This window comes from Bacillus rossius, chromosome 17 (assembly GCF_032445375.1).
Source record: "Bacillus rossius redtenbacheri isolate Brsri chromosome 17, Brsri_v3, whole genome shotgun sequence".
In the NCBI taxonomy this organism is placed as follows: domain Eukaryota; kingdom Metazoa; phylum Arthropoda; class Insecta; order Phasmatodea; family Bacillidae; genus Bacillus; species Bacillus rossius.
The window spans coordinates 40,450,078-40,476,071 of NC_086344.1; the positions used below are offsets into that span (position 1 = coordinate 40,450,078).

The 25,994-nt window shown below is 34.6% G+C and overlaps 1 protein-coding gene across 4 annotated transcripts in view; it reads left to right on the top strand.

Moving 5' to 3' along the window:
- The window catches only part of LOC134540890 (dentin sialophosphoprotein), a 55,769-nt gene extending 32,249 nt beyond the window's left edge, over window positions 1-23,520 (top strand). For 3 of the 4 annotated variants that reach the window (XM_063383920.1, XM_063383921.1, XM_063383922.1), the window contains exon 9: window positions 17,602-23,520. In XM_063383920.1, the coding sequence (XP_063239990.1) occupies window positions 17,602-18,099 (498 nt within the window). In that variant the 3' untranslated portion in view covers window positions 18,100-23,520. The remainder of the gene's footprint in view (window positions 1-17,601) is intronic. The other variant, XM_063383923.1, reaches the window with a different exon arrangement.
- The last annotated feature ends 2,474 nt before the right edge of the window (window positions 23,521-25,994 follow it).

Here is a 25,994-nt window from a genome sequence, read left to right on the forward strand (position 1 = left end):
AGGAATTTTTTCACCCCTCGGGAGATTTGCTATTCTTCCATACTGTAATTATCGTCTAACGTTAAAGTCGTTGATTATTTACATCTGCAATTGATATCGATATTGAATATATATTAAATAGCAATGGATTGTGTGATAAATATTTATTTTTAGAATAAGAGACGAAATGGGAGAGTCAGCATCCACAGACGAAAGCGTGATCGGCATTCCTGACGCCATTCATGTTTACGTGTGTGACTGACACTCAGAGAAACGTTTTCAGAACCTGACGCCAGAGCGCAGCAGAATTAAGATTGTTTACCGTGCGTAATTCCAATTTTCTAAATAAAATAAAAAATAAATAAAAAATAATAATAATAATAATGTTACGATCGCGCTTGGCTGCAGTGCTTGGCATCGCCGTGCTCGTTCGGCCTGTCTGCGCCCCCCTTCCACCTGCATCCTCTCCCTGGTATCTCGTGTCATACTGTCTCGCAACATCCTGACCGTCGCAGCGCGCACCTGCCTCAGATCGAGTTACTTAAAAGAGGCCGCACTGCGGAATAAAAGGACTTAGACATGTTTATCGGCGCGTTTTGTGGGAACCCGTTGCTTGTTGAGTTTATCGGCGTTCTTTGAGCAGCCGCCGCGTCCTTCGAGGACTCACGACGCGTTTCTGGGCATTTCGACGGCGAAGGTCGCGCGATATCTCGGAGACATGCCCGATTGTTCTGGACGGGAACCCAAGGGCTATATAAGGAGGTTGGGCCGACCTTCAGGAGTTCAGTGGGGAGTTCTCCCGCAGCGGAGTTTCCGGGCGATAGTGCCGCGGGTGCGGCAGAGTGGCGAAGTCCTTGGACGAAGGTTCCAGGGCAGAGAGAAGGAGACTGAGTGAGTTCTCCCGTGGTGGAGATCCGGGCGATAGTGCTGCTGGTGCGGCAGAGTGGCGAAGTCCTTGGACGAAGGTTCCAGGGCAGGAAGAGGAAGTGAGTCTCAGCGGCGAGAGAGTGTGGCGACGGAGTCCCGTGGCGGAGACCCACGAGGGGTGCTACGGCGAGAGTTGCGCAAGAGGTGCGGCCCAGCGAGGTGTGTGGAACGAGGGACTGGGGAATAGACATTTATTTAAGTGTAGTAAATTATTTGCCATCTTAGAAGATTAATTGTAAATGATAAGTAGTGGAAATAAATAAAACTGTGTGTGGTGAAATAAAATCTATTAATTGGGCTATCCTTTACGAACCCGCAGGGAAATCGTAACAATAATAATAATAATATTTTATTCATTGGATAATTTGTGGATTCAGTTTATTAAATTTTCATACGGTATATCTTTTAACTGATTGTTGTTGGTTTTATAACAGCTAATACTTTTTTAGGTGTAAACTTTTATGTTGTCAATAGTTGGCAACACTTCATCTAATGTACCAATATCATTGTATCTGCAATGTGCATTTGCGCGGAAAGTAACGTGATTCGGCATTTTGTTAGGATATGTTTATGTAGGCAGGCTTGGATGTAAATTTAAATTTTAAGTATAATATAGTATTACAAAGAACGCATAGACTTAATATAGAAAATGAGTTAAATACTCTGGATAAAATGAAAATAAATTTCTGGAAAACCTGGAAATACCCAGGAATTTTATTCTATGGTTTGAGTAGTCACCCTGATATAAACATGAAAAATCTTAGTAGAGTTTGTTAGTGGTCAATATCTGACAAAGGGTGTAGAAATGGGGGGAAAAAAATAGAAAAATCACCATCTCCTATTATATGATGACTATCATGTCCATTTGAACGTATTATAACTTGTAGAGGTAATACCAAAAACTTTTGTCTAAATATATTTTTGGTACAACCAACTTTAACTATTAAGGGGTTGAAAAAACATGGGTTGCAGGACAAAAAAAAATTTGTAACTCTCTTTGTATACACACCATCGAATTTGTTCATTGTTTTTGTAAATCTTATAATTTTTATCAAAAACTTTTGTCTGAATCAAATTTTGATAGACAAACCATTGCTGCAAGGGATTGAAAAAAACAGGGATAGAAATTTAAAAAAAAATATCATAAAATCTGTATAGTTTACATTGTTAAATCCATTCTTATTTATTGTAAAACCTAAAACAAATTGTCTATAACCTTCGTCCGAAATTGTTTTTTATACGATCATTCCTAGAGCCATGCAATTTTTGCGATCATGGAAAAAACTGACGAAAACTGAAAAACTGTGAAAAAAGATTTTCCTGCGAATTCAGTTTTTTTTAAAAATACATATTCATGAAAAGCCTGCAAAAAAACACGAACATATTTGTTGAATCCTGTGTTAGAACAGACAATGCCTAATTGAACCATATTGCCATGAAAATAAAATGCAATTTATTTTATCACACAGCAAAAAAAGGCAATAGTACCGACTTATTTAAATAACTATTTTGAACTTTCTACCATGAATTCTTGTGGTACGAAATGATTATAATCCAAAAGGTATTTTTTCCCCTGTAGATACGTTAGTAAAACGTTGCTTTTTGAGACATTTTTCTAACCTCAGATAACTGTTTCGTAAATATAACGCACTCAAAAAAATGAAATTCATAAGATACAATCGCGGTGAAATATTTTATTGACAGTCACGCGCCATCTTCCTTGTTTATGTTGCAAACTAGACCATAGACTCGCAGACCTTTTCAGTCCGGATATAGGAAGCCTACAGCTCATAAGGAAGAGCAATACAGGAACAGTTCCAAGGTATTCCGAAGTTGTTCGATCGTGAAAAGAAACACAATAGGATATATAACTTACGCAAACATAATCCAACCCACCTTTAATTTTAGTTATGGAAACTTATTAATACCTACTCAACCCTCCTGGAATAAACAAATAATTGTTGTTTATTACACTGAACCAACCTAACCTTTCACTTGGGTAAATTTCAAAATAGGTGGTGGTGGGGCTTAATATCCTGTGAACCGAAGGTTATCATCCGATACAGCCTAATGTTTTCAAGAAATCAAAGTCACCACCATTCTAAAATGGCGCTGTTGCGAGAATTTTGAGTGTTTACATTCTTTGTCGTAATAATTCCAATGGTTTATAATTGTTCGAAATGCCTAAATTGCTAACAATACATGACAGCGTGAAAGAATTTAAAAGTAATGGATTTTTTATTTTTGATGAAGGAAGTAAAATAATGATGTGCAACTATTGTGACAGTCAGGTGGAGTGGCTGCAAGAAACTTGCTCAGGGAGAGTCCTATGAACGGAAAAAAGCACATTCGAAAACTTGTTCAACCCTGAATCAGTTGAGCATTATTAGTGCAATTGATCATGGGCAGAGTAGTAGGGAAAACAAACAAGAATTTATTGTGGACTTCACGAACCTGTTGTTAGATGCCAACATACCACTGGAAAAGGCAGATAATGACTGTCTGTGCTTGGCTTCAAAAATATGTACCTGGTAAGTAGGCTTAGCTATACATTTAGTGTTTAACTGTGGTAAGACTAAAATATTAAAATGTTTGCCTAAGTCTAAACTGTTCATACCATAAAAAGTTTTTTTTTATAGAAAATTAATTGTTGCAACTTTACATTTATTCCTTTTTTAATTACAGGTTCTGGAGATATTCCAACTGCTAGAGTATTACGAGATATATATTTACCCAAAATTGGTGAGGCCACTTCAGACATGGTGAAGAAAGCCATGGAAAACCAGAAAGTTGCTCTTCTATTTGATGAAACTACAGACAAGGAGGGATGATGTGTTTTCATTATTTTAATTTGTGTTCTCGCAAGTACCAGTGACCATAAGTTGTCTGTGGGTGGTGTAAAATAACTGGACAGTGCAAATGGCACAGAAGGCTCCCGTGCAATTTTGTCAATTGTTGCACAGCTCAACATAAAATTTGAAAATATAGTTGCTGTGGTGAGTGGCTGCATGATATATGACCAAGTGTGTATACACTTTCTAGGTTGTATTGTGTAAGAAAATGGTTCATTTTCAATGCTGAGCGCCAACTTAAATCTCGTAACAAGTTTATGGAACCTCTCTCTGTCAGAGCTAAATACATTTGTTAGTAATGTCAAACATGTATTTTTGAATTCAAGGAAACAAAAGCACAGATACGCCACACATCTGAAACAAAAGTACCCAGAACAAGAAAAAGATATCAAAATATTCCCAGCACCAATTACGAACAGGTGGAATTTCTGGTTCCATTCCGTTGAATATAATGACCTAATGGAATTTCTAAATGGAGAAGATAGTGGTGTTTCGACAGACTATTTTTAAGAACTTAAGTGACTGCCAGCTTGCAATAATTCTGTGCTCCGCTGAATTTCTCATGGACCATGGCAAGAAACTCGCAGAAAACATCCTGGACCTTAAAGGTTGTAGTTATCGTGTTTTCTCGCATAATCGTCGCACTTTTTATTCTAAAATCAAGCTTGAAAAGTAGGGGTGCGACAATTATGCGGGAAAAAAATTTTTTTTTCTTAGATAAAGTTATTCATTAAAACAAAACCAATTCATGGAAAGTACGTTTATTTAAAACGTAAAGTAAAAGTAATTGAATAAGAAATGCAACAAAACACCTTTCAACTTTAAATAGAAAAACAAAATCTTTGATCCAAATGCAAGCCGAATGAACGCTTGACTATTGCCGCAGTACATACACACTCCATGAAAGAGAGCGGGCCATCAGATATAGTTAACTCGGCACTCGACATAGAGCGTGTGTTTTATGCACTCAGCGAGATATCGATATTCGTCTATGTGTGCGCGCTCTGTACGGGAAGCAACATAACCAAACAGATTGTGCGTCGCATGAACTTGGCGAGATATCGATATTCGGCTACATGTGCGCGCTCTTTACGGGAAGCAACATAACTAGGGATGGGAAAACCGATTCCCAATTTCATCGATACCTACCGATTCTACTTAAATAATCGATAATCAATGATAAAAGTCGATTCCCGCATGTAGCAAAAAAAATCATTTCACAACATTGCAAATCTGTCAGATACAATTATTTAAAGACTCTTTGAGTGGGGTTATGACTGACTAGACGCATATATAACAGTCATATTTCCCCAAATAAACAATATCTAAACTTGTGTCGATGTTATACACAAGTCAAAATACAAAAATTATTTATAAAAAAATTATCACTGCGTATTTTAGTAGGGGCCTGTTCTTTTCGCGATCACGATTAGACGATAAACGCTAAATCACCGTAAAATTCAGTTTTTACGCTAAATCACAGTAAAATACAGTTTTTACGTGAAATCGCCACAACAGCGTTTATACACAAAATTTAGTATTAAAACGTGAAATCGCAATGTTTTTACGGGAAATTTAAATACTGGGTAAAAGCCTCGTCTCGTCACTGGTAAACAAACACCGCAACATGGCCGCCACTGAACATTAATCATAAATGCACTAAAGCAAACAAAAGCTTACACACGCTGTTAAGCATAATGTTAAACCCAAAAATATACTGTAAAAATACGCAAAACTACGGCGTTTATTTTCCTTTCCGGCATAATGTTTGGATAGATAAGACAAACACACGAAGTTTTAAAGCCTACGCACACCGCTCGGGGCACTGTATTCAGCTTGGAACAGCGACAACGGATAAATACAAAAGCAAGCAGATGATTGGGCGAACCTTGTTTGGAACAGCCTTACGTGAGTGGCCATACCACGTCAGCCGGGGGCGCTGGCATATAGTTGGAACAGCGTCGTAGTATCAAGCAGATGATCGCAAACCTCCGTAGCGTAGTCGGATGCACACCGGCTTACGGTGCGAGGGGTCGTGGGTTCGAGTCCTGGGTAAGGCATGGTTGTACCTTATATATTCTGATATTTGATAACGGCTTGAAATTGAGATTCACACTGAATATAATGACCCTTTGGCCGTTGGCGAAAGCTGTAGGCCACATAACATATATAAAAAAAATCAAGCAGATGATCGGGCGAACCAGGTAACAGGCTCTGGAAACTCTTATAGGGGACCTTGGGAACTATCTTTACTTCGTCACCCAGCCGTAAGGGGCAGCACAAGCATTTTAAATCGCGCCAAAAAGCGGAAAAATGTAAACAAACATTCATTTTCGAATGGTGTGACGATGATGATTAGTTGGTCAGTGTTTTATAGTTTTTGTTGGGTCGTTACCACAACGCCGAAGTAACAACGAATGAATTTGTGTGTGTTTCTTAAATGTAACTTAACGCCGAAATACCACAATCAAGTACAACACTTTCATTTGCTAGTTCTCTAGTTGTTGCTTAATTTTGTTTCTGTTTCATTTCACAAATTTTTTAGTTAATTTGTACCCTTCTCTAAGTTTGGCAAGTTGTATGAACGAAAATAATTTGTACTGCTCAAGGAAAGCTTAAAATTTTTTTTTATAGTTTATTCCGTATTACAAAACAAATTTTAGATTAGTTTGACCCCTTTGACATGTGAGCCATTAACTTCTAATGATGTAAACATTTATATGAGTTAATGTTAATAACTTAGTTGTGTACTCAAATTTGATAAATATGAATTTATGATGTATGCTACATCATATATGTATTGAAAGCTGAAAAAAAAATTGTTGCAAATGGAATTTGAATTATTTAATATTAAGTTAACTAGATGAGTATCGAGTATCGAGAATCAAAGGATTTTTTAAGGAATCGATAATCGGGTATCGGAATTGAAAATTTTGGAATCGTCCCATCCCTAAACATAACCAAACAGAGATTGTGCGTCGCATGAACTCGGCGAGATATCGATATTCGGCTACATGTGCGCGCTCTATACGGGAAGCAACATAACCAAACAGAGATTGTGCGTCGCATGAACTCGGTGAGATATCGATATTCGGCTACATGTGCGCGCTCTATACGGGAAGCAACATAACCGAACATTAATGATTGCAACGAGCCCTGGCTACATTTTTGTAAGCGTTACACCGCGGCGACGCAGACGAAAGATGAAGGTTATAACATTTAAAAATATAGTTTAAAAAACTAAAGAAACATGCTTTTAAAGATTATCAAACTAAAAAGTAAAAAATAATTTTAAAATTTAATTTATGACAATAGTATATAGGCTAAGCAATACTAGTATAAATGAGAAAAAAGCTTGAGGCGCTTTGTGCCATATTTTTTGTATATTAAGCGCCCCATGCTTTTTTCTCATTTATACTAGTATTGCTTAGCCTATATACTATTGTCATAAATTAAATTTTAAAATTATTTTTTACTTTTTAGTTTGATAATCTTAAAAAGCATGTTTCTTTAGTTTTTTAAACTATATTTATTTTTAACTTTTTAGTTTGATATTCTTTAAAAGCATGTTTTTTTAGTTTTTTAAACTATATTTATCTATAATTATCTTAGGGAAATGAGTTACCGACACTACCTATTACCATCTGAGATAACTATTTGGAGTTGCAACGTCACAAAGAAATGGTAAAGTCTCTCCGAATCATTTACAGTTAGATGTATGGATATAATCTTAGAATTTACCGAGAAAAAAACATTTCTTTTTCGGCGTGGCCGGGAGTAGAACCCACGATCGTTGAATCCGAAAGCTGACGTCACAGAAGTCGCGCGCCTTAGACCGCTCGGCTAACGAACGTAATGAATTTGGTGGGACATTTTACAGTGATGAGCCACTCACTCAGTCGACAAACAAACAGGTGAAGCTAATATAAAGCTTGTAAAAAGGTTTTTAAAAGAAAATTCACACATCAGACAACTAAAGTGGAACCTCGTTACTACGAGAGCTGACAACGGTGGCAAAAATTCTTTTAACGAGTACTCTTAATAACCTAATACATATAAAAAATTAAAGTCAAGTTAGATTCTGGACCGTCCAAACAGTCTTAATTTCACATCGTAACTTGAAAACGGTGCACTGGTGCACTATAGTGATAAAAACATGTCGAATATAAGTTGTAGCAAATTAAATTACGAATAGAAAGTGTGTCTATGGAATTTTTTGTATATACAACGGTTTTTGATTTAATCTCGAATGAAATGGCCTGATACAAAGACCGGCGTCGTGAAACAGTGAAAAAAAAGGGAGCAAAGGAAAGAAGAAAGGAAGGGTGTTGGCTGGTCTATTTTTAGATTTACAATCGGTTTAATTTAATTAGATTTACGTAGTCAACGGTGCATTACATAACTGTCGTAACAACGAAGGTCTCGTATCCCGTACTCGTAATTATGAGGTTCCACTGTACGTATTTCCATAAAATAAGTAAGAGGTAATGTCCCAATAAATATTATATTTCTATTTTAAAATACATTGTTTTATACTGAAAAAATACCCACACAAAGCGCTTGGAATCTAATAACGGGACCAATAACATCTTGCGACATTTACGTGAGAGTTTTTTTATCCAAATTTTGACGACCAAAAATATGGGTGCGACGATTACGTGAGTGCGACGATTATGCGATAAGAGGGTACTCTTAGTCATAAACTCTATTCAAAGTTGTATGACTTATAGAATAACTTCTTATTGGTTAGCAGGGGGATTTTTGGAGACAAAACATCTGCTGCCCTTACAAAACTCCCTTCAGCTGGCAAGCAAAGTCAGATGAAAGATGAATTGAAGAGCTTGGGAGTGAAGTGTGTCGCCAAGCTACACAACCTCAGGGAAAGAGACACTGCTAAAGAGTTCTTTAGCACTGTTGGGAAACTGTTTGCTGCTTGAAATATTGTAAGCAATAATGTTCACTTCTAACCATCAACGCTGTTATGAAGAAGGAATTTCTAGAAGGTTATCTTGCACTTCAGATGCAAGTTTCCAATGTTTTGAAAGAAGGGCTCTCTGCTGACATCTGCAAGATCTTGCACGGACTGCAAAGTGAACACGGCAACTTTGTGTCACAAACTTAAGCAATGCTGTGGATACCAGTTTCAAATGTGGACAGTGAAAGAACATTTTCATCGTATGGCTAGATATTTAATACCTGCGTACTGGTTTAAAAATCCAAAACATTGAAATTATGCTTTCTAGATATTTCAACGGACATTTTTAATTGTATCATTATTTCGATTTTTTTTGCAATATATATATTTTTTATTTACTGCAAGCCATGTGCACTAGTGACTTTAAAATAAATACAAAATAAATTCTATACTAATTGCTTTGATTTATTAGGCTATTCTAATGTTAATAAAGTGTTATAAATAAATAAATAAAGTTAATAAATATGTATTCGTGTAAGAAATACAGGGAGAAAATAATTTTCAAAAAAAAACCTGTTTTACCGGTAATTTTTATTACCGATTTTTAACACCGCTATACAGTTTTTTTTGACAAAATTTTATACAGCTTTTACCTATTCATAATGATGAAATGCCTCATTTTTATTTACCACTTTTGGGTGGCCCTAACCATTACTGAAAGGAGTGAATAGTAATAGCGGTTTAAAGTCAAAAAACAAACTCCCTTAATATTCTCACTATTAAATCCATTTTTTTTTTCAAACTGTATAATCATTATCTAAAACTTAAGTCTGAAACAATTACAGATACAACTAACCAGAACTGCAAGGGGTGTAAGAAACAAGTGTTGAAAGACAAAAATTCATAACTACCATAATAAGGTCATAATCGAATCTCTTAAAATTGTTTGTAAATCTGAAAACTTTTGTCTGAAACATTTTTTGATGATACACACCATTATTGCAAGGAGTTAAAAAAACCTGGGATTTTGTTTAACTTTCTAAATATTGTCTAAAACTTTTGTTAAATGAAATTTTTTGTAACTAACCATTACTGCAAGGTGTGGAAAAAACAGGGTTTGAAACTAAAAATTAGTGATGGGATTTTCGATACTTCGATACATCGATACCTTCGATACTTGACGGTATCGCAAAGTATTGAGTATTGAAACTGTAAGTTCGATACATTTTTTCGATACCGCGGAATGCTTGTTCATTTGTATTGAATTAATTTTTGAGTCGCCATCGTACAAAATACAACTACAGTAGAACCTCGATGATACGTTCCCATTTCATACATTTTCCCGTGTCATACGCCGATTAATTTTGGTTCCGCCGAAAGTACTACTATATTTACAATGGTTTACTTTCCCGGAACATACACTTATAAAATCATTAATTTCCCGTTTCATACGTTTTTACGTAACGGAAAAGTCCTTAAATTAACAAATTTTTTTGTTAGATATATTCCTCCTGATAAATTACGTTTTAATTAATGCTTTTATTTTGAAAAACGTTCATTGTTTACCTTTGCAAACGTAAGAAAATAACTTTATCACACCATAGATATGGATAGTATCGGGAAGACTGTGCACTTCGCTAGTATCATCTATGGCCAGCACCAAGAGAGACTAGTGGCGCAAACTAGCAATGATTATGAAAATGGTGCACGTGCTTTAACAAGGCACGGATCTCATATTTTGTGCATTCATTAATCTTTGAACTGAATATACCCGTTTGTTATTGTTTTCTTACGATCGGATTGTTTTGAATTTTACGTTTCTCAAGTTAAAATTTTATTTAAAATTGTTCTGTTGCATAAAGTTGTTTGTAAAATGATACAACCAAGCAAAAATTTCTGATTTTCTATTTACAATAGCCTAATTTTTTTTTATTTCAAATTTAGGCTTGGTGACTTTTCCCCCCCTCCAAGAAAGGACTTCAAACATTTTGTAAGGCCACTGTTTCTCATGTCAGCTTTACTGATTATGGACTGTATTTTACATTTCTGGTGGTTTTATTATATGTACAGTAGAACCCCTGTCATACACTTTTCAACGGAGGGCACAAAAATGGTGTATGATGCGGGAAAGTGTATGAAAAGGGAATGGCAATAATAATAAAAATTTCAATCTAGCATACCAGCACAATGTCAGATTAAACTTCAATACATAATGTGTGAATAAATGCATTATATTAATGAAAGATATGAATTCATCATTACATATACATATAATAAAACCACCAAAAATGTAAAATATAGTCCATAATCAAGTAAAGCAGTCCTTTCATGGGGTGGGGGGGGGGGGGGGGGGGGGAGTCACCAAGCCTAAATTATAAATAAAAAAAATTAGGCTATTGTAAAAAGAAAATCAGAAATTTTTGCTTGTTTGTTTCATTTTACAAACAACTTTATGCAACAGAACAATTTTCAATCAACTTTTAACTTGAGAAACGTAAAATACAAAACAATCCGATCGTAAGAAAACAATAACAAACGGGTATATTCAGTTCAAAGATTAATGAATGCACAAAATATGAGATCCGTGCCTTGGTAAAGCGCGTGCACCATTTTCATAATCATTTCTAGTTTGCGCCACTAGTCTCGCTTGGTGCTGGCCATAGATGCTACTAGCAAAGTGCACAGTCTTCCTGATACTATCCATATCTATGGTGCGATAATGTATTTTCTTACGTTTGCAAAGGTAAACAATGAACGTTTTTCAAAATAAAAGCATTAAAACGTATTTTAGCAGGAGAAATATAACAAAAAATTTGTGAATTTTAGGACTTTTCTGCTTCGTAAAAACGTATGAAACGGGAAATTAATGATTTTATAAGTGTATGTTCCGGGAAAGAAAACCCTTGTAAATATAGTACTTTCGGCGGGACCAAAATTAATTGGCGTATGACACGGAAAAATGTATGAAACGGGAACGTATCATCGAGGTTCTACTGTATATATAATGATGAATTCATATCTTTAATATAATGCAGTTATTTACACATTATGTATTTAAGTTTAATCTGACATTGTGCTGGTATGATAGATTTAATTTATATAGTTTAAAACTAATTTATGTTATTTGTAATAATTGTTACTTAATGGGAAAATATTTTTCCCTGGAGTATCGAAGTATCGAAAGTATCGAACTGAAAAAACAACACAGAATCGAGTATCGAAAGTGTGGTATCATCCCACCTCTACTAAAAATATTCATTACTTTTTTCATAGATATACTATAAAATCTCTCATAATTTATTGTATAAATTTTTAACTTCATCTAAAACTTTGGCTGAAACAATGTTTTATGAAACAAATTATTACTGTAAAAACATGCTGAAATTAAAAAAAAAATTCAAATCTTTCTTGGAATCACATTTTAATATTATTTTAAACCTTGGTGCAAAGCAAATTTTTATATGACCACGTTATTAGTGCAAGCGATGTTATGTACTTTTGGTTTAAGCAAATGTAAAGAGTGTGTTTAAATTAGGATAATTATAAGCTATGACAAAAAAAATTAATTACGTAACAAATATTAAGCCTATACAGTGACAACTATTTAATTTAATTATTCAGATAAAAAAATTACACCGCTTTCTTACACCGCTTTTTGGCAAAAATAATACAGCTTTTGGCCAAAAATAACACCGCCAGTTTTAGGTCTCTATGTATGGCTATTGAAATATTTTAACACCAAGTTCTTAAAAATGCTATTTACAAAAAATTTTACAATGTTCGGTATATGCTTCCTTATATTTGATTTATAACATCTAGAAGTTTCTACCATGTTTATACCAAATGATAAGGGTTAGTTTACTGCTTTATTTAGTACCTACAATATGTGTGCATGATTTAGCAGTAAGTGGTTTTGGTTTTTTTTAGTTAAATAATAATGAAGGTTATAGAGATGAAATCTTGTATATTTTTGGGGGCGGTTTCTGGATCTTAAATTTTATTTTAAATTTCTTAGTTTTAATGCTTAGGCTATCGAAGACAAATTTTCAAGAATTAAAAGGCCTAAACGAATGTTTAAAATTTTAGAACTAAAGTTGGGTATACAGTGGAACTTCACTACTACTAGAGTTGTCAGTGGCAGGAAACTTCCTCATAACTCCAAGTACCTTCTTATAAAAACTAAATATGGATAATTGAAAGTCAGATTTCTGAAACTTCCAAAAATAGCTTTATTTTACACCATGTCTCAAAAACTGTGTGCTGTAGTAAAAAAAAAAAAGGCTTAGAATAAAATTTGTAGGGAACTTAATTACAAATAAAATAAGATATCTTTAATTTTTTTTGTGTGTGCAAATGTATTTGTTTTAAACGTGAATGCGGAGTGAAATAGTCTGATGCATGTTCTACCATGTATAATCGCATAATCGTCGCAATGTTAATTTAGGGTATCAGAATTTGGAAATACAATTTTATTTCATGAAAGTCGCAGTTTTTGGTCTTGCTGTTAGATTCCAAGCATTTTATGTCAGAAGTAAACATGACCTTGCCGAAGATCACGGGGCAAAGCAACATGCAACAGCAATCTGTTTTAAAGTTGCTGTCAGGCAGTGTGGTAGTTATAATGATAAAATACAGTAATTACAATAAAACTCATTTAATATGTACTCTCATAATTTGATTTCCCAGCCAATTAGGTGAAATGTTTTGGTTTTGCCATTTTTTCCATAATATGTTTATTTTTTCCCCATGTAAGATGTTGCCCATTAACTTCTTTTTCCATGTAAAATACTGTATTTTAAAGTTTAAATATATTTTTTGTTTGGATATTAACTGCTTACTTACTTAATTAACACAAGTACGAAGTAGTCCGATGTATTAAATTTCTTTTAAATACGTTTCCTAATATTATAACCTTTATTTATTCATTGCTGCTGTGTAGTGTGTAAAAATGTAGCCATCTCTAGTTGAAAATATTTTTGTTTGGTTACGTTGATGCCCGTATTGAGTGTGCGCATGCCATTGAATATCGAAAAAGATAGCCTGCCAAATGCATGCAATGTGTGGTCTGTCTCGTGCACAGTAAAACACATTTGATAGCCTGCATTTTTTTGTGGCTAGTGTGTACTAAGATAGTTCCGGCTCTTGTAGGACCACAGTTTAAAGTTTTTGTTGCATGAATAATTAATTAAATTTGTTTGCCATGCTTTTGTATATTCTGATTTCTAAGTAAAGGTATTTTCCATGCAACTTGTTTTGTTTTTATGAAAAAATTAACACTAACAAAAATTATTTTGTTGCATAATAATTGCACCCCTACTTTTCAAACTTGATTTTTGCTTAAATGTGCGATGATTGCGTGACAAAACATGGTAGGTCCGAGATAGCCAAGAGAACTCCCGGTCAAGGAGGGGAGGTAAGTGGCGTGGAAGAAGGAAAAACAAGGAGAGAGTGTGTTTGCCATCCTCCCTGCGTAAGCTCAGGTGCTGCTTCTGAAAGGAATACCAGAGTTCATAGTGGCTGTTGGTCCATGTTCCACAGATAATTTACTGCCAGAAGTTTCATATAACGTGAAAATCCTATTTTATTCGTTTTGAAAATCGAAAATGGTCCGGAAAAGATGTTCAGTGTAAATTATAAACAAAAACCTTCCCAAAATGAGAGAGAGAAAAACTAGCCTAAATAAATGGAAAAAGCCAACTAAAGTTCCACCCTACATGGTTGTTTGAATAAATATTTTTGATCATGTGGATATAAAATTTATTTTGACAAAAGGAGACAAACATTTAACATGAATATACAGTAAAACCATGTTAAGACATTTATCAAGGGACTGGATGAAAAAACTTATTAACAGGAAATACTTCTTAAAAGGGAAATAGTAAAAATCATAGTCTACAAAAAAAAAATCACTCAAATTACAACTTAGTGTTATGCAGTGTTCAGCTTTCTCTTTTAAAATTCCATTACCACAAATATTTGTTTAGAAAAAGCCAAACATCAAACTTTTAAATGTTTATTATGAGTTTAGTAATCAAAACTCTCTAAGTTACATGAAAACCACACATTGGATTCCCTCAGAGGCTCTGATGCAACCTGTACAGTGGTTGCCTCTTGAATTTTATTTTTTAATGGTGGTAGATGTGTCAGATATGTCGTTATCATTGCACATTATGATGTAAAGTAATAGAAACTGGAACAAAATTTGCCTTGGCTGCATGGAATCTCATAGGTTGTTGTTGTTGTTAAAAACTCTCAGTACAATGAGGCACTCGGGCGGTCCTATAGATACAGCGGATAGAGCTAACTAAAGTACAGTTAGCATTCTTGGTACCGGTGTTAATCTCTGCAGTTATTTCTTTGCAGCTTTCTATAATTTTGCTTCAAGAGTACTACAAATATTCTAAATATTTTCAGTAAAATTCTTTGTCATTAATACATAAATCTTAATATACCAGTTGGTAAATATTTTATTTATGGATTAACTGTGAATAAAAACAGGTTTACTGTGATGGGACAGAAAAAAAATGCCATATACCGATGTTTACACATCAAAAAAATAATAGCACAGACAGAACACAGTAGGCTTTCTATGATCGTTCTGCTGCGACCCTATGAGACAATAATGGTTTATTTATACCGGAGCACTCCGAGAAAACTTACGGCTCATGGCAAAGTGAGTGGTATATGGAATACGTATTTCATGCGTCACCAAAATCTGTCAAGATAGACACAAGGCCCCATCACATGATGGAAGTTTCCTTATAGGTCTTCCATGGCAGTTGGTTTGGATGGTTCTGTGGAAGAATTAGCAGAGCGCTGGCTGTTTTCATGGAAGTTTTGCTAGTAGGCTGTGTTCAAATTTCTGTGGAATGTTTTGTCCAAGATGGAAATTTCATTCAATCATAATGAAGTGGTAGTGTGCCCCTATTGTTAGAAACAAAAATTTATTCTGGAGTTTTGAAGATGTTTTGATCATTATTTTTGAAAGGTTGCGAACATGTGTCTTATTCGTAAACTTTTGCCAATCAGATGCGATCCGATGATGGCTCTCAGCATGTCAAAAGTTTGATGTAAATACTCACACTTTTTCAATTTTTTTTTAAATGTATATCACGGTATTCAAAGTGAATTTTGAAAAATAAACTCGCTGGACGATTTGTTTGTTCATATAGTAAAATAATGTGACTTTGGCCTTTATTTAGATTAAAATTTTGCGATGTGTTTTAGGTAGACTTATAGCTATCCTTTCCCCCTAAGTTCGTTCCTCTGTTCCTGCTATGGAGGTAGGCAGCATATCCCTGAAAATAACACAACTAATAAAACCCAAACCAGTATTATAAATAAACAATGTGACAAAATTATATTTGCTAAAAGAACATTTATTGGTAAATATGTAGATTACTTCCCAGAACTACTGTACAAATTTACCCATTTATTTTTTTCCTCAATATTTGCCAAGGTATCATTTGGTTATGTACTATAGCAATTCTAAAAATCAATGTACTAATTCATAATGTACTTTTTGAATGAACAAACACTACACAAAATTAATTTTGACATGCAGAACACAAAAATATTAATAGCAAGCTGAAACAATAGGCTAAAAATTGTCTTTAAAATTATCTATTTTTTATAATACTTACATAAGTGAATTTGTACTTTTTTTTCTCGTAATTATTCAGGTTTTTATACAAATAAACGAATTTTTTTTACACAATAAATGAAGTTCACTTGTTTATTGAAGATGCAAAGGGTGTGTGCGATAGCTTATTCCATATAAACGTCCATTCCTGCTGCCATGGATGCTTAGCTTGCAGTTTGTTGGAAGCTTCTGGCGGAGCCTGTACCAAGTGATACACTTATCTGGTTTAAATCTGAGCTCATAATCATTCCCACAAGGCATGCAGAAACTCTGGCCCATTTCCTTCCCCTCTCCCCAGCTGCTAGACAGCAGGCAGTCCCCTGGCCTAGCCACGCACACTCTTGCTAATATGCCATTTCAGTCACTCGTAAGTTCCAGATAAATTTTGTGTGATTAACATAATCAAACTTGATAGTGCACTACAAAACTTTTGTAATTTCGGAGGTTTCATAATATCTGGTACTAGTATTTGCAAAGTTCCACTGAATATTATTTTACACAAACTAGGTTTTTTGTTTAATACTGAAATTTTGCACTCCATTTCACTTATTTTAACACTGCTTTAGGTAATTAAATTCTTACAATATCCAGGAGTCCCTACAAATAGGCCATAATAGTTAGTGGCCTTTAAACTGCGCAAAAAAAAAAGTCAGATATCTGATGTAAAACAGCATGACAGGTGAGAAACTGGATGCAGCACACGCTCACCCCCTGGCGATGTTCATCTCGACAGCTCAGACTTTTACCCACATTTTAGTTAAAACAAACATAAATTATAATCCATGAGTTTTAGACTGAATCACGATATAGTAATTATTAGTTTTTACACAATGAAACAAACATTTTTCATCTTAGACCTACTTACATCATTTTAAACTATTGCCAAAAGCTTTTCAGTGTACAGTCATTCAAAAAGTTTTATGTTTCTGAAAGAAGGAATAAATTACTTCTAACTGCTTATTGTTTCAACTGTTATTTCTTTCACATGTTCTCACTTGTGTCTGGTTCTAGAGTTTCCCTTCAAGATGTGCCTTCAATTTTTACATTAATTTCAAAACTTAAAAAAAAATTTTTTTTTTTTGTTAATAAAATTTAGATTTCAACCCAATTGTGTGAACTGTACAAACACCTCAAAGAGACATCTTTATTGCCTCCTATCTACTCAAAAGCCATTGTTTGAGATCCCGCAGGAAAGGTAACTGTGTGGTGGACGGGAAGCCAGCGTGCTGGAGAGTGGGAGGCAGCGTCGCAGCGCGGTGCTGACACGGGTTGTGGTGTGTGCGCAGGTGTGGCAGTGCGATGATTGTGAAGCCACGTTTGACGGTCCGACAGGGTTCGCCCAGTTCACGGCCCACGTGAAGCGGCGCCACCTGCGGCGCTGCAGCGTGCGCCTGTGTCGTCTAGACGCGTGCCCCACGTGCCGGCGGCGCCACGCCACGGGCGCCGTGCTGGAGTGGCTGGGCCAGCGCTCGGGCGTGGACGTGATCGAGCTGAGCGATGACGAGGTGGTGATCGGCCAGGGCCGCAGCGAGATCACCATCACCAAGGTGGCGTGCGCGCCGGGCCCGAAGCGCTTCAAGCAGCGCCTGCAGCGCGCCAAGCTGCAGGTCATCGAGCTAGACGACTCTCCCGCGAAGGCGGACGCCGACGACTCTCTCACGGCCGTCAAGGAGCGCTTGCGTCGACGCAAGAGCCTCGAGATCAGCCAGATCGACTCTGACGGCTCGCCCCAGCCCGCCGAGGACTTGCCGTCGAAAAAGCGCCGGAAGCTGGCCGACGACTGAAGTGGCCGTCGTCGTGCGTCGATGTTCGTGTAGCTTTATCTGTGTGTGAAGAGTAGGACCTGTTTCATTTCCCTAGACCTTTAATAATTTATGTAATGAACTGTAAATATTAGCTACTGTGTGTCGATAGGTAGGTTAAGGTTTTGTGGTCGAGCTGGAGGATTGATGCCTGTGATTTACCTAGCTTTTACAGACGTTTGGACAAAGTGGGCATCCTTTGTAGGCAAACTTTTATGACTGTTGGAACCATAGAACCTGTGTGAAGTTTTGGAGTTTCAAAATGATTTACGAATTAGGCTATTGGATCATTACATGTTGCAGCAAAAATTTATAACGTAGAGACTCTAACCTGAAATGCATTTCCATCTGGATTGTGTGCGATTGTCTTTTTGGCAAGTGAGACTTAACGTTTGGAATGTTTTCTAAGTGGGTGTAGAACGTAATTTAATTATTGCCTTGTCAGGCCTCGGTGAATGATGAATCACATGAAATTGTTTGTGAGGGAATAAAATAGTTAATGTTTCCAACTATTGTCAGTTTCTTTGCTAGTGAACATTTCAAGTAAAATTATTTTATGTTGATTTTTCAATAAATGTATGAAAATTTTTACTGTATGAACACATACATTTGTTTTGAATATGGTGTTTGATGGACTCGTTACCAGACATCAAACACACAGTTTGGATTTCCTAGGCTTTGTTTTCAGACATGTTTTCATGTTGCACATGAGAAACTCTATAACTACACTATAATTTGGATAGTCTGTTCTCGAAGTAGTTATATATTTCCGGTCGCTCCCTGTGAGACACTGTGCGTGGAACTGGCTGGAGCAAGCTGGTAGTCATATGTGCACATCAGGTCTGTGCTTTCTTAGTTAAATGTGTGAATCTGAAATACAGTTAAGAAAAGGTAAGAGTTTTGTAAAGTGTACACTTGTTAACAATACTGACACACTTTTAATTTGCTGTCATCTGTAGGATTTATCGGTCAGTTTCATTGCGCTTCTTTTAATGCCAAAGATTTACAATAAGGTTTAATTGAATTGCGTTATCATGAGATAAATTTTAAGTTCTTTGTGTAAATTAAATTTTGTTTACAGTTTCACTGATTTGGTTGATCAGCTAATTTGTGGTTAGTCTGTGTTTCTATTTGCATTGTCCATTCTGCCATTGTTTGAAAGAGATTTTTTTAATTGTTGGTCTGTTAATATCAAATATATATAATAATACACCGCCAAACACCGAAGTGTGTCGATATTTTGCATAATGCCGAAATGCAAGGCAAAACACAAAATTCATCTCTTATTACCTCATTCTGTCTAATAAAAAAGATATAAATATTTAGTATATGCTTTTATTAAAAAAAAACCTAAAATGTTCTATACTAAGTAAAAAAATGTTTAGTTTCTATGTATGAGGTTTTTTTTACAAAGTAAAAAAAAATATTAGCAGTCAGTATCAGATTCCAAACAGACATAACTTAAGGAGGGGTACACAGAGAGATCTCTTAAAGAAATGTGCAAGTATAATTATTTTGGTTTTGTCATAAAGTGCATGTGGATTTTTTGAATTATGTTGATAGTATTGAAGTAATAAGATAGTAATAGTTACAAAAAGTAAAATTTAAATTTGGAAAATATGTAGGCACTCAAATTAACTCAAACCATACCATGAATCAAATAGTTTTTTTCAGACTGCTTAAAATGTTATGCAAGTTTATAACTTCCAATAACGCTATTTATAATTCTTTAAAAATAACTATAACATGGAAAATGGCATAATGTAAAGCTATCAAAACTTTTCTGTAGAAATTGCACTAAAAAATGTTTAGCTATGCTTTTTTTTTTTTTTTAATTTTTATAATTTTATCATAAACTAAGGAACATTACAAAAGAATATTTAAGGTTATAGTTTCAGTTTTTTAACTTACTCTCATCAGAATAATGTAGTATTGTTTTATGTAAACATTTTAAAAGTTGTACCACAAATTATTGAAGCAGTTTATCAACATAATTGTGCTTGAAATGTACTTATTGAATGATGGTAATCACTAAATACATTATTTTTAATGATGGAATTTGATTTTTTATAACATAGTCTTGGCTCTAATTATAAGAAATTTCTAAAAACAAAAATTTAAATGGATGTATAACAAAAAAGAATTAGAAGGAACTTCTTTGTAAAGAGGTGTTGTGGACAGGTACTGGCTGTTAGGTGTGGGGGGTGTCACTTCTAAGCCGTCATGTTGGGGACACCTACTTACGCCAGGCGAGAATACTACTGCAGTTTACAGCATGCAAGCTCAGCTTGGCGATGATAGTTGCACCTTGTCGCGCGGTGTTGGACCACTGTCGTGTGAATGGAAATGCACAGGCAGTCTGTCTGGTTTGGTGCGCTCAAGCGGGTTCAGCCTTGTTTTACAAAGTCTCCGATGTGTGATTTAGACACGTTAAAGAAAAAGGATGTCTTTAACCAGGCTTAAAACAAGTAATTGCATGTGAAAGTTCCGAATGCGTGCTTAACATTTTTTTAAGTTAATATGTTTTCTGAGTTATTGAAGTCACAGGTAGCTTTTATTGTACGTCGTCGCGTTTGTATTGATTTTGTGTTAATGTATTGCCCGGGAGTTGTGTTGTATCAACCAGGGCATGCACGTGAAGCCGGCTAACGGACTTTATCGTTGACCAGCGACGCTTTGTGTGGATAAATGTTCAACTGGGCAAATTGCAGGTAATAAGCTTTCACTGTGCTATATAATTCAATAAACAGCTACAACGGTTATATTCGAACTGTTTCTTTTTTGTGATTTGTGCTTTAAAATTAAATTTTAATCATGTTAGCTTTGAACTGTTACACGAGAATTTTATCACTTTTATCAGTAGCATTCAAATTTTACAAAAAAAAATATATTTATTGTATAAGGTGTAGAATTTTGATTTAAAAGAAATATTTTTTGTCAGAGGAAAACAAATTTGCAGTGTTTTTTTACCTGATATTTAACAGCCCGGGATCTACTGCAATTGCTAAGATCAAACTTTTTTGTCGCTTCAAAGGTTGTGCATGTCATTACCATGAGTCATCTAAAAGATTAAATAACATTTATTACCATTTGTTTTAACAAAATTGGAATTTCTCATTTGTTTTCATTTTTTAATCACTAAAATTTTTAACTTTTGAGTACATTTAAAAAGAAGTTTACAGGATTGTGTGCTTTAAAATCATGTGTAAAGTACATTTGAAAACATTAAAAATTGTACCTGTGTGTTATTCGTAGAGAAAAAAAGCATGTAGACTATGGGGCTGATAACGAACACAGTTCGACATGCGACCAATAACAGGCTGCTGTAATATTTTATGAATTAAAAGAAAAAATTGGATTTTATCATCTTGTGATGGACATTTGTAATTTCTGTTGGGAATTTTGAAGCACTGGGATTTTATTTTTACCATAAATTAGTTCTATATTTTTTTTGCTAAGTAGTTAATATGATACATTTCAAACAAATATCTTTTTTAGTCTTGGAAATCTTGAAAATAATATTTTTTTGTTTATTCTAAAAATAAAAATATCTTTGGTTGAATATTTCTGTTCCTGCTTCTGTTTTTACTCATGGGGGGTCCCCCCCCCCCCCCATTCCAGACACTCGAGATCTAGACTAGGATGTGATAAAACTTGGTTTTGACCATTCACTTCTTTGTTTTGTTTTGTGTTAGGTTTCATGCGAGGAAAATCTTCACAAACTGAAATAAAATCACTATATGGCTTGTGCATTATGCTTTAAAACAAAACCCATGCTTGTCTAATGATGACTACATTAACTTTGGTTTAGTTTTTTTACTGTGTTTTATGTTAATGTAACTGAATCAACAAAAAATAAATAAAAAGCTTAAATTATTACTTTTGTATACATCCATGCAAATCTTAATTTGTTTAAAAAATTGCATTTATACATAATGTATTTTATAGTTATTTTTGGTGAGTTTGATTATATTGTGCAAGTTTGTATCTGCTCTTGAAATAGCTGATCATCATGTTGATGGCTGTGCGGTGCCCATGACAGGTCAAAAGTTAAGTTGTTGAATGGAAACCAAATTTTTTTTGAACAAGCTGGTGCTGAGTTAGTTGCAGTTAGTGCTATTTAACTGTATGCTAAGCACATGGTTTCTTTATGATTCATGTAAAGTTGTGAGTGAACGATGGATACTAGAGAATTTGCATAAAAATTAGCAAATACAGTTGAATCTCATTGTGCACAACGTACCTGAAAGACCTTCTCAGTTTTGGTATTTGATCATGGAGTACTAAATACTTACCTGTAGAGATTTGAAAATATAAACTGTTTCGAACTGATGTTCTAAGTGACTCATTATTTGTTGGTGTTGCAGAGCTGTTTTAACACACCAAACCACATTGGCAGCACGCTGTACACCACGTCTGGTTTAATGTTTCTTACATCCAGTCATTTTCTTTGCTCCAAACTGCATGTTTTTATTAATTGTAAAGAATTGTTTTATTATTTCAATAACAGTACTCTGTTAATTGCTTAACAAATTAACAATTTTTAAAGTGAAGTGCAACTATAATGTTTCAGAATCAGTGTTGTAATAGTGTGGCTCATTTGGGTTTTTAATACATATTCTGAAGTCAGTAATTTTCAGGTTTTAACTTATGAGTTTGAACTATCTCATGTTCATCATCCTTCATCTTGTTTCATATGTCATGTGTCCTGCACAGCAGGTCAGAGGTTGCCCAAACTTGTAATGTAGTTATTTATAAACATTTTTACTGGGGTGTGTCAGTATTGGAGAACAGAGTATATACTTTCTATTATTTTGTTTAATGTTTTGCATCATATGACTGCATTTAGCTAGTGACTAGCTTATGCAAGATAAATTGTGTGAAATTATTTACATTGCATATTGTAGTCTGTGGAATTGTTGGTTTTGCTTCTGTGGTTCTTGAAAAAGGAAAAGTTGTCTTCGTATTGATCCATGGAAAGTGGCGCACAGGCCTGATGGTAACACACATTATGTACTATGGTTTAAATGAATAGAACTCTTGTGTGGTCTTGTGTGTCGATTGTATTTTCACAACTGTACTATATGTCAACATGAGGGAGCGAATAAGGTGTAAATAAAATTGTCTGTTCCAAAATACACAACAATTACGATACAGCTTTATATAAGCTCACTGTTACTTTTGTCTGAATGGAAATTTTGTTTATTAATTTACAAAATCTCTTATGTCTACAGTAAATTAAGTAGTTCTTTTGGATTATAACTACTTGGCTTCATGTTGAGGACACCTTTGTTAAAACAATTTCCATCTTTATTAGATAATGTGTTTGTTTTACTCAGTTTTTATGTTTTTTACTTGTATATGAAACCTAATAGCACAATACAGTATTTATTTAATGATAAATCTATTTTTTGTGTTCGGTTGCGAAGTATGGAACAGTGACACTGGTACAAGGTAACTCACTTGTTTACGTTTGGTCTGAAAGAAGAATACTGTTGTATTCACTTGGATAAGCTTTGCACCCCTAACATTTACACCATAGCCAAAAAATATTCTGAATAAGTGCTGCACCAAATTTTAAAAAACACAACTTGGGAATATATGTGATTCAAGTTTCTATTAAATGTTTCTTCTGGACTATTGTCGGTACCAGTGTTGATGTCTGTCAGTTATTTTTTTGTCATTTTTTTTTCTTTCCGCACGAGTACTATTAAATGCATCAATATTTATATGAAAAATTTTAATGTAAAAACACGTCTCTAGAGACATTGGACAGTTGGGATGTTTAAAGTTTCTTGAAAGTCTGAAGTTGCATTGAAGCTTGTCGATTTCGGTTTGAAGCTATTACAGTAAAACCACCATTAACTAATATTTTATTTAACGAAAAACCCCATGCAACTAAATAAAATTTTGGTCCCGCCGAACCTCCATAAGATCAATGCTGTTTTAACCTCTAAATACCGAATTTTATTTGTTCCGAAATAGTGAAATTCCCTTTACAACGAACTGCCGCTTTTGAAAAACACACAAAAATAAACATATCCTACAAGACATTCACTAATTTTTTTGCATTCACTGCTTAAAAATACGTGCGTATAACCTTAAAATAATTTGCACCATTGCGGAAGACAATAAATAAACAAAGCATCATGGATAACACACGTTGTGTATACATGCCACACTTTGTTCAAAATGGCGGGTACAATTAGCGCTAGTAGCGGAAACCTCTCGTACAATCGCTCTGGCAAGACGAACAACTAGTATATTTTGTGTTTCTATGGTTAAAGATGTGCACACGCAAATATTTTTAACTATGGTGTAGTACAATTTCCGTTTTTTCAGTTTTCACTGTTGTTTATTTATTTCCACATGTAGTTATGGAAATCAACACGGTACTACTGTAAAATGAATTCTAATCCTAAAAAGCGGCGACAGATTGACGTAAAAATAAAATTAGAAATTTTAAATGCAGTTGATGAAGGTGGAAAAAAAAAGTGATATAGCTAAACATTTCGACATCCCGGCGTTTACACTTTATACCATATTATCCAACTGGGAACAGATCGAAAACAACGCTTCTCTGGTAGGAACAAATCGAAAATGTATGAAAGTTTGTAAAAATGATGATTTGGACAAGATACTTTTTGACTGGCTAATGGAGGCTAGGGCATCAAACATAGTCTCTGGGCCGATTTTACAAGAAAAGGCACGCCAGGAAGCACTGGGGATGGGAATTGATAATTTCCAAGCATCAAATGGTTGGCCATTAAACAAGTGTATTCTATGTACTTTTTCATGTTTAATTCCTCATATCGTATTAAACAGTCAGAAAGTCAGTTCTAGCCATTTATGTGAAGCTTTATGATGACTAGAAATATATCGTGCGAAACCTCCATTTAACAAACCCCTTTACAACAAACACAACAAATTTTGGTCCCTTGAGACTTGTTAAATAGAGGTTTCACTACCAAGAATTACAGTTAGTCTTGTGACTTCATTCAACACTGGTGTAATGATGATTGACGTAATATTACTTAATTTTTTTACAGTAAAACAAATCCCCTCCCTCTCCACCAAAAAATTCCAAAATAATTTAAATTCATCATTTATGGTAACAAACGTCAGTGGCAATCTTGTGTTTCCAATTTAAAATTATTTTTGGCCAACGTGACATGATTATAAATAAAAAAAGCATGTTTTGTTGTGCGCTGAGAAAACTTTAAAGTATTAACTAACTGAAATATTTGGTTCATCTTACACTTATTAAAGCAATGCAATAATTACTTATAAAGAAATATATTTTTGAACTATCTGTATATGTTTTAACGATGAAAATTTCTGATATCAGTTAGCCATCCTGGTAGTATCAACATGTTATTGTGCGTGTCCAAATTTACAGTTCAGTATTAAGTTATGTAAACTTTAAATTTCTGTTACAAATGATTATGCTGCATTGTTGATAAGATGTGAAGGTTTTTGTGGTCCGAAAATGATATTTACGTTAGGATTTTAGAAGTGGTGGATGCTTTTTTTTTCCCCTTCATGCACTAAAAATTATATTAAATTTTCTAAAATGTGACCTGTGTATTAAAAGTACAAATTTCTGCTGGAAATGGTAAGTTAACAATATTTCTGTTTGTGTTAATGAACAGTTCCAACACAATATTTGGCTGTTCAATTTGTTTGGCATCAAAACTCACAAACAGTTGATAATTTTTGCACCTGACTGGTGAAATATCAATCCATACATTCTGCAATATCATTCTGATTTATGTCGATGTTAATAATGAGATATAATGGACGTAATATTGGTTGCACGCAAGCTTGATCATGAAGGTGACTATCTTATTCCCAGTACAAGCAACAATTTTAAAGTA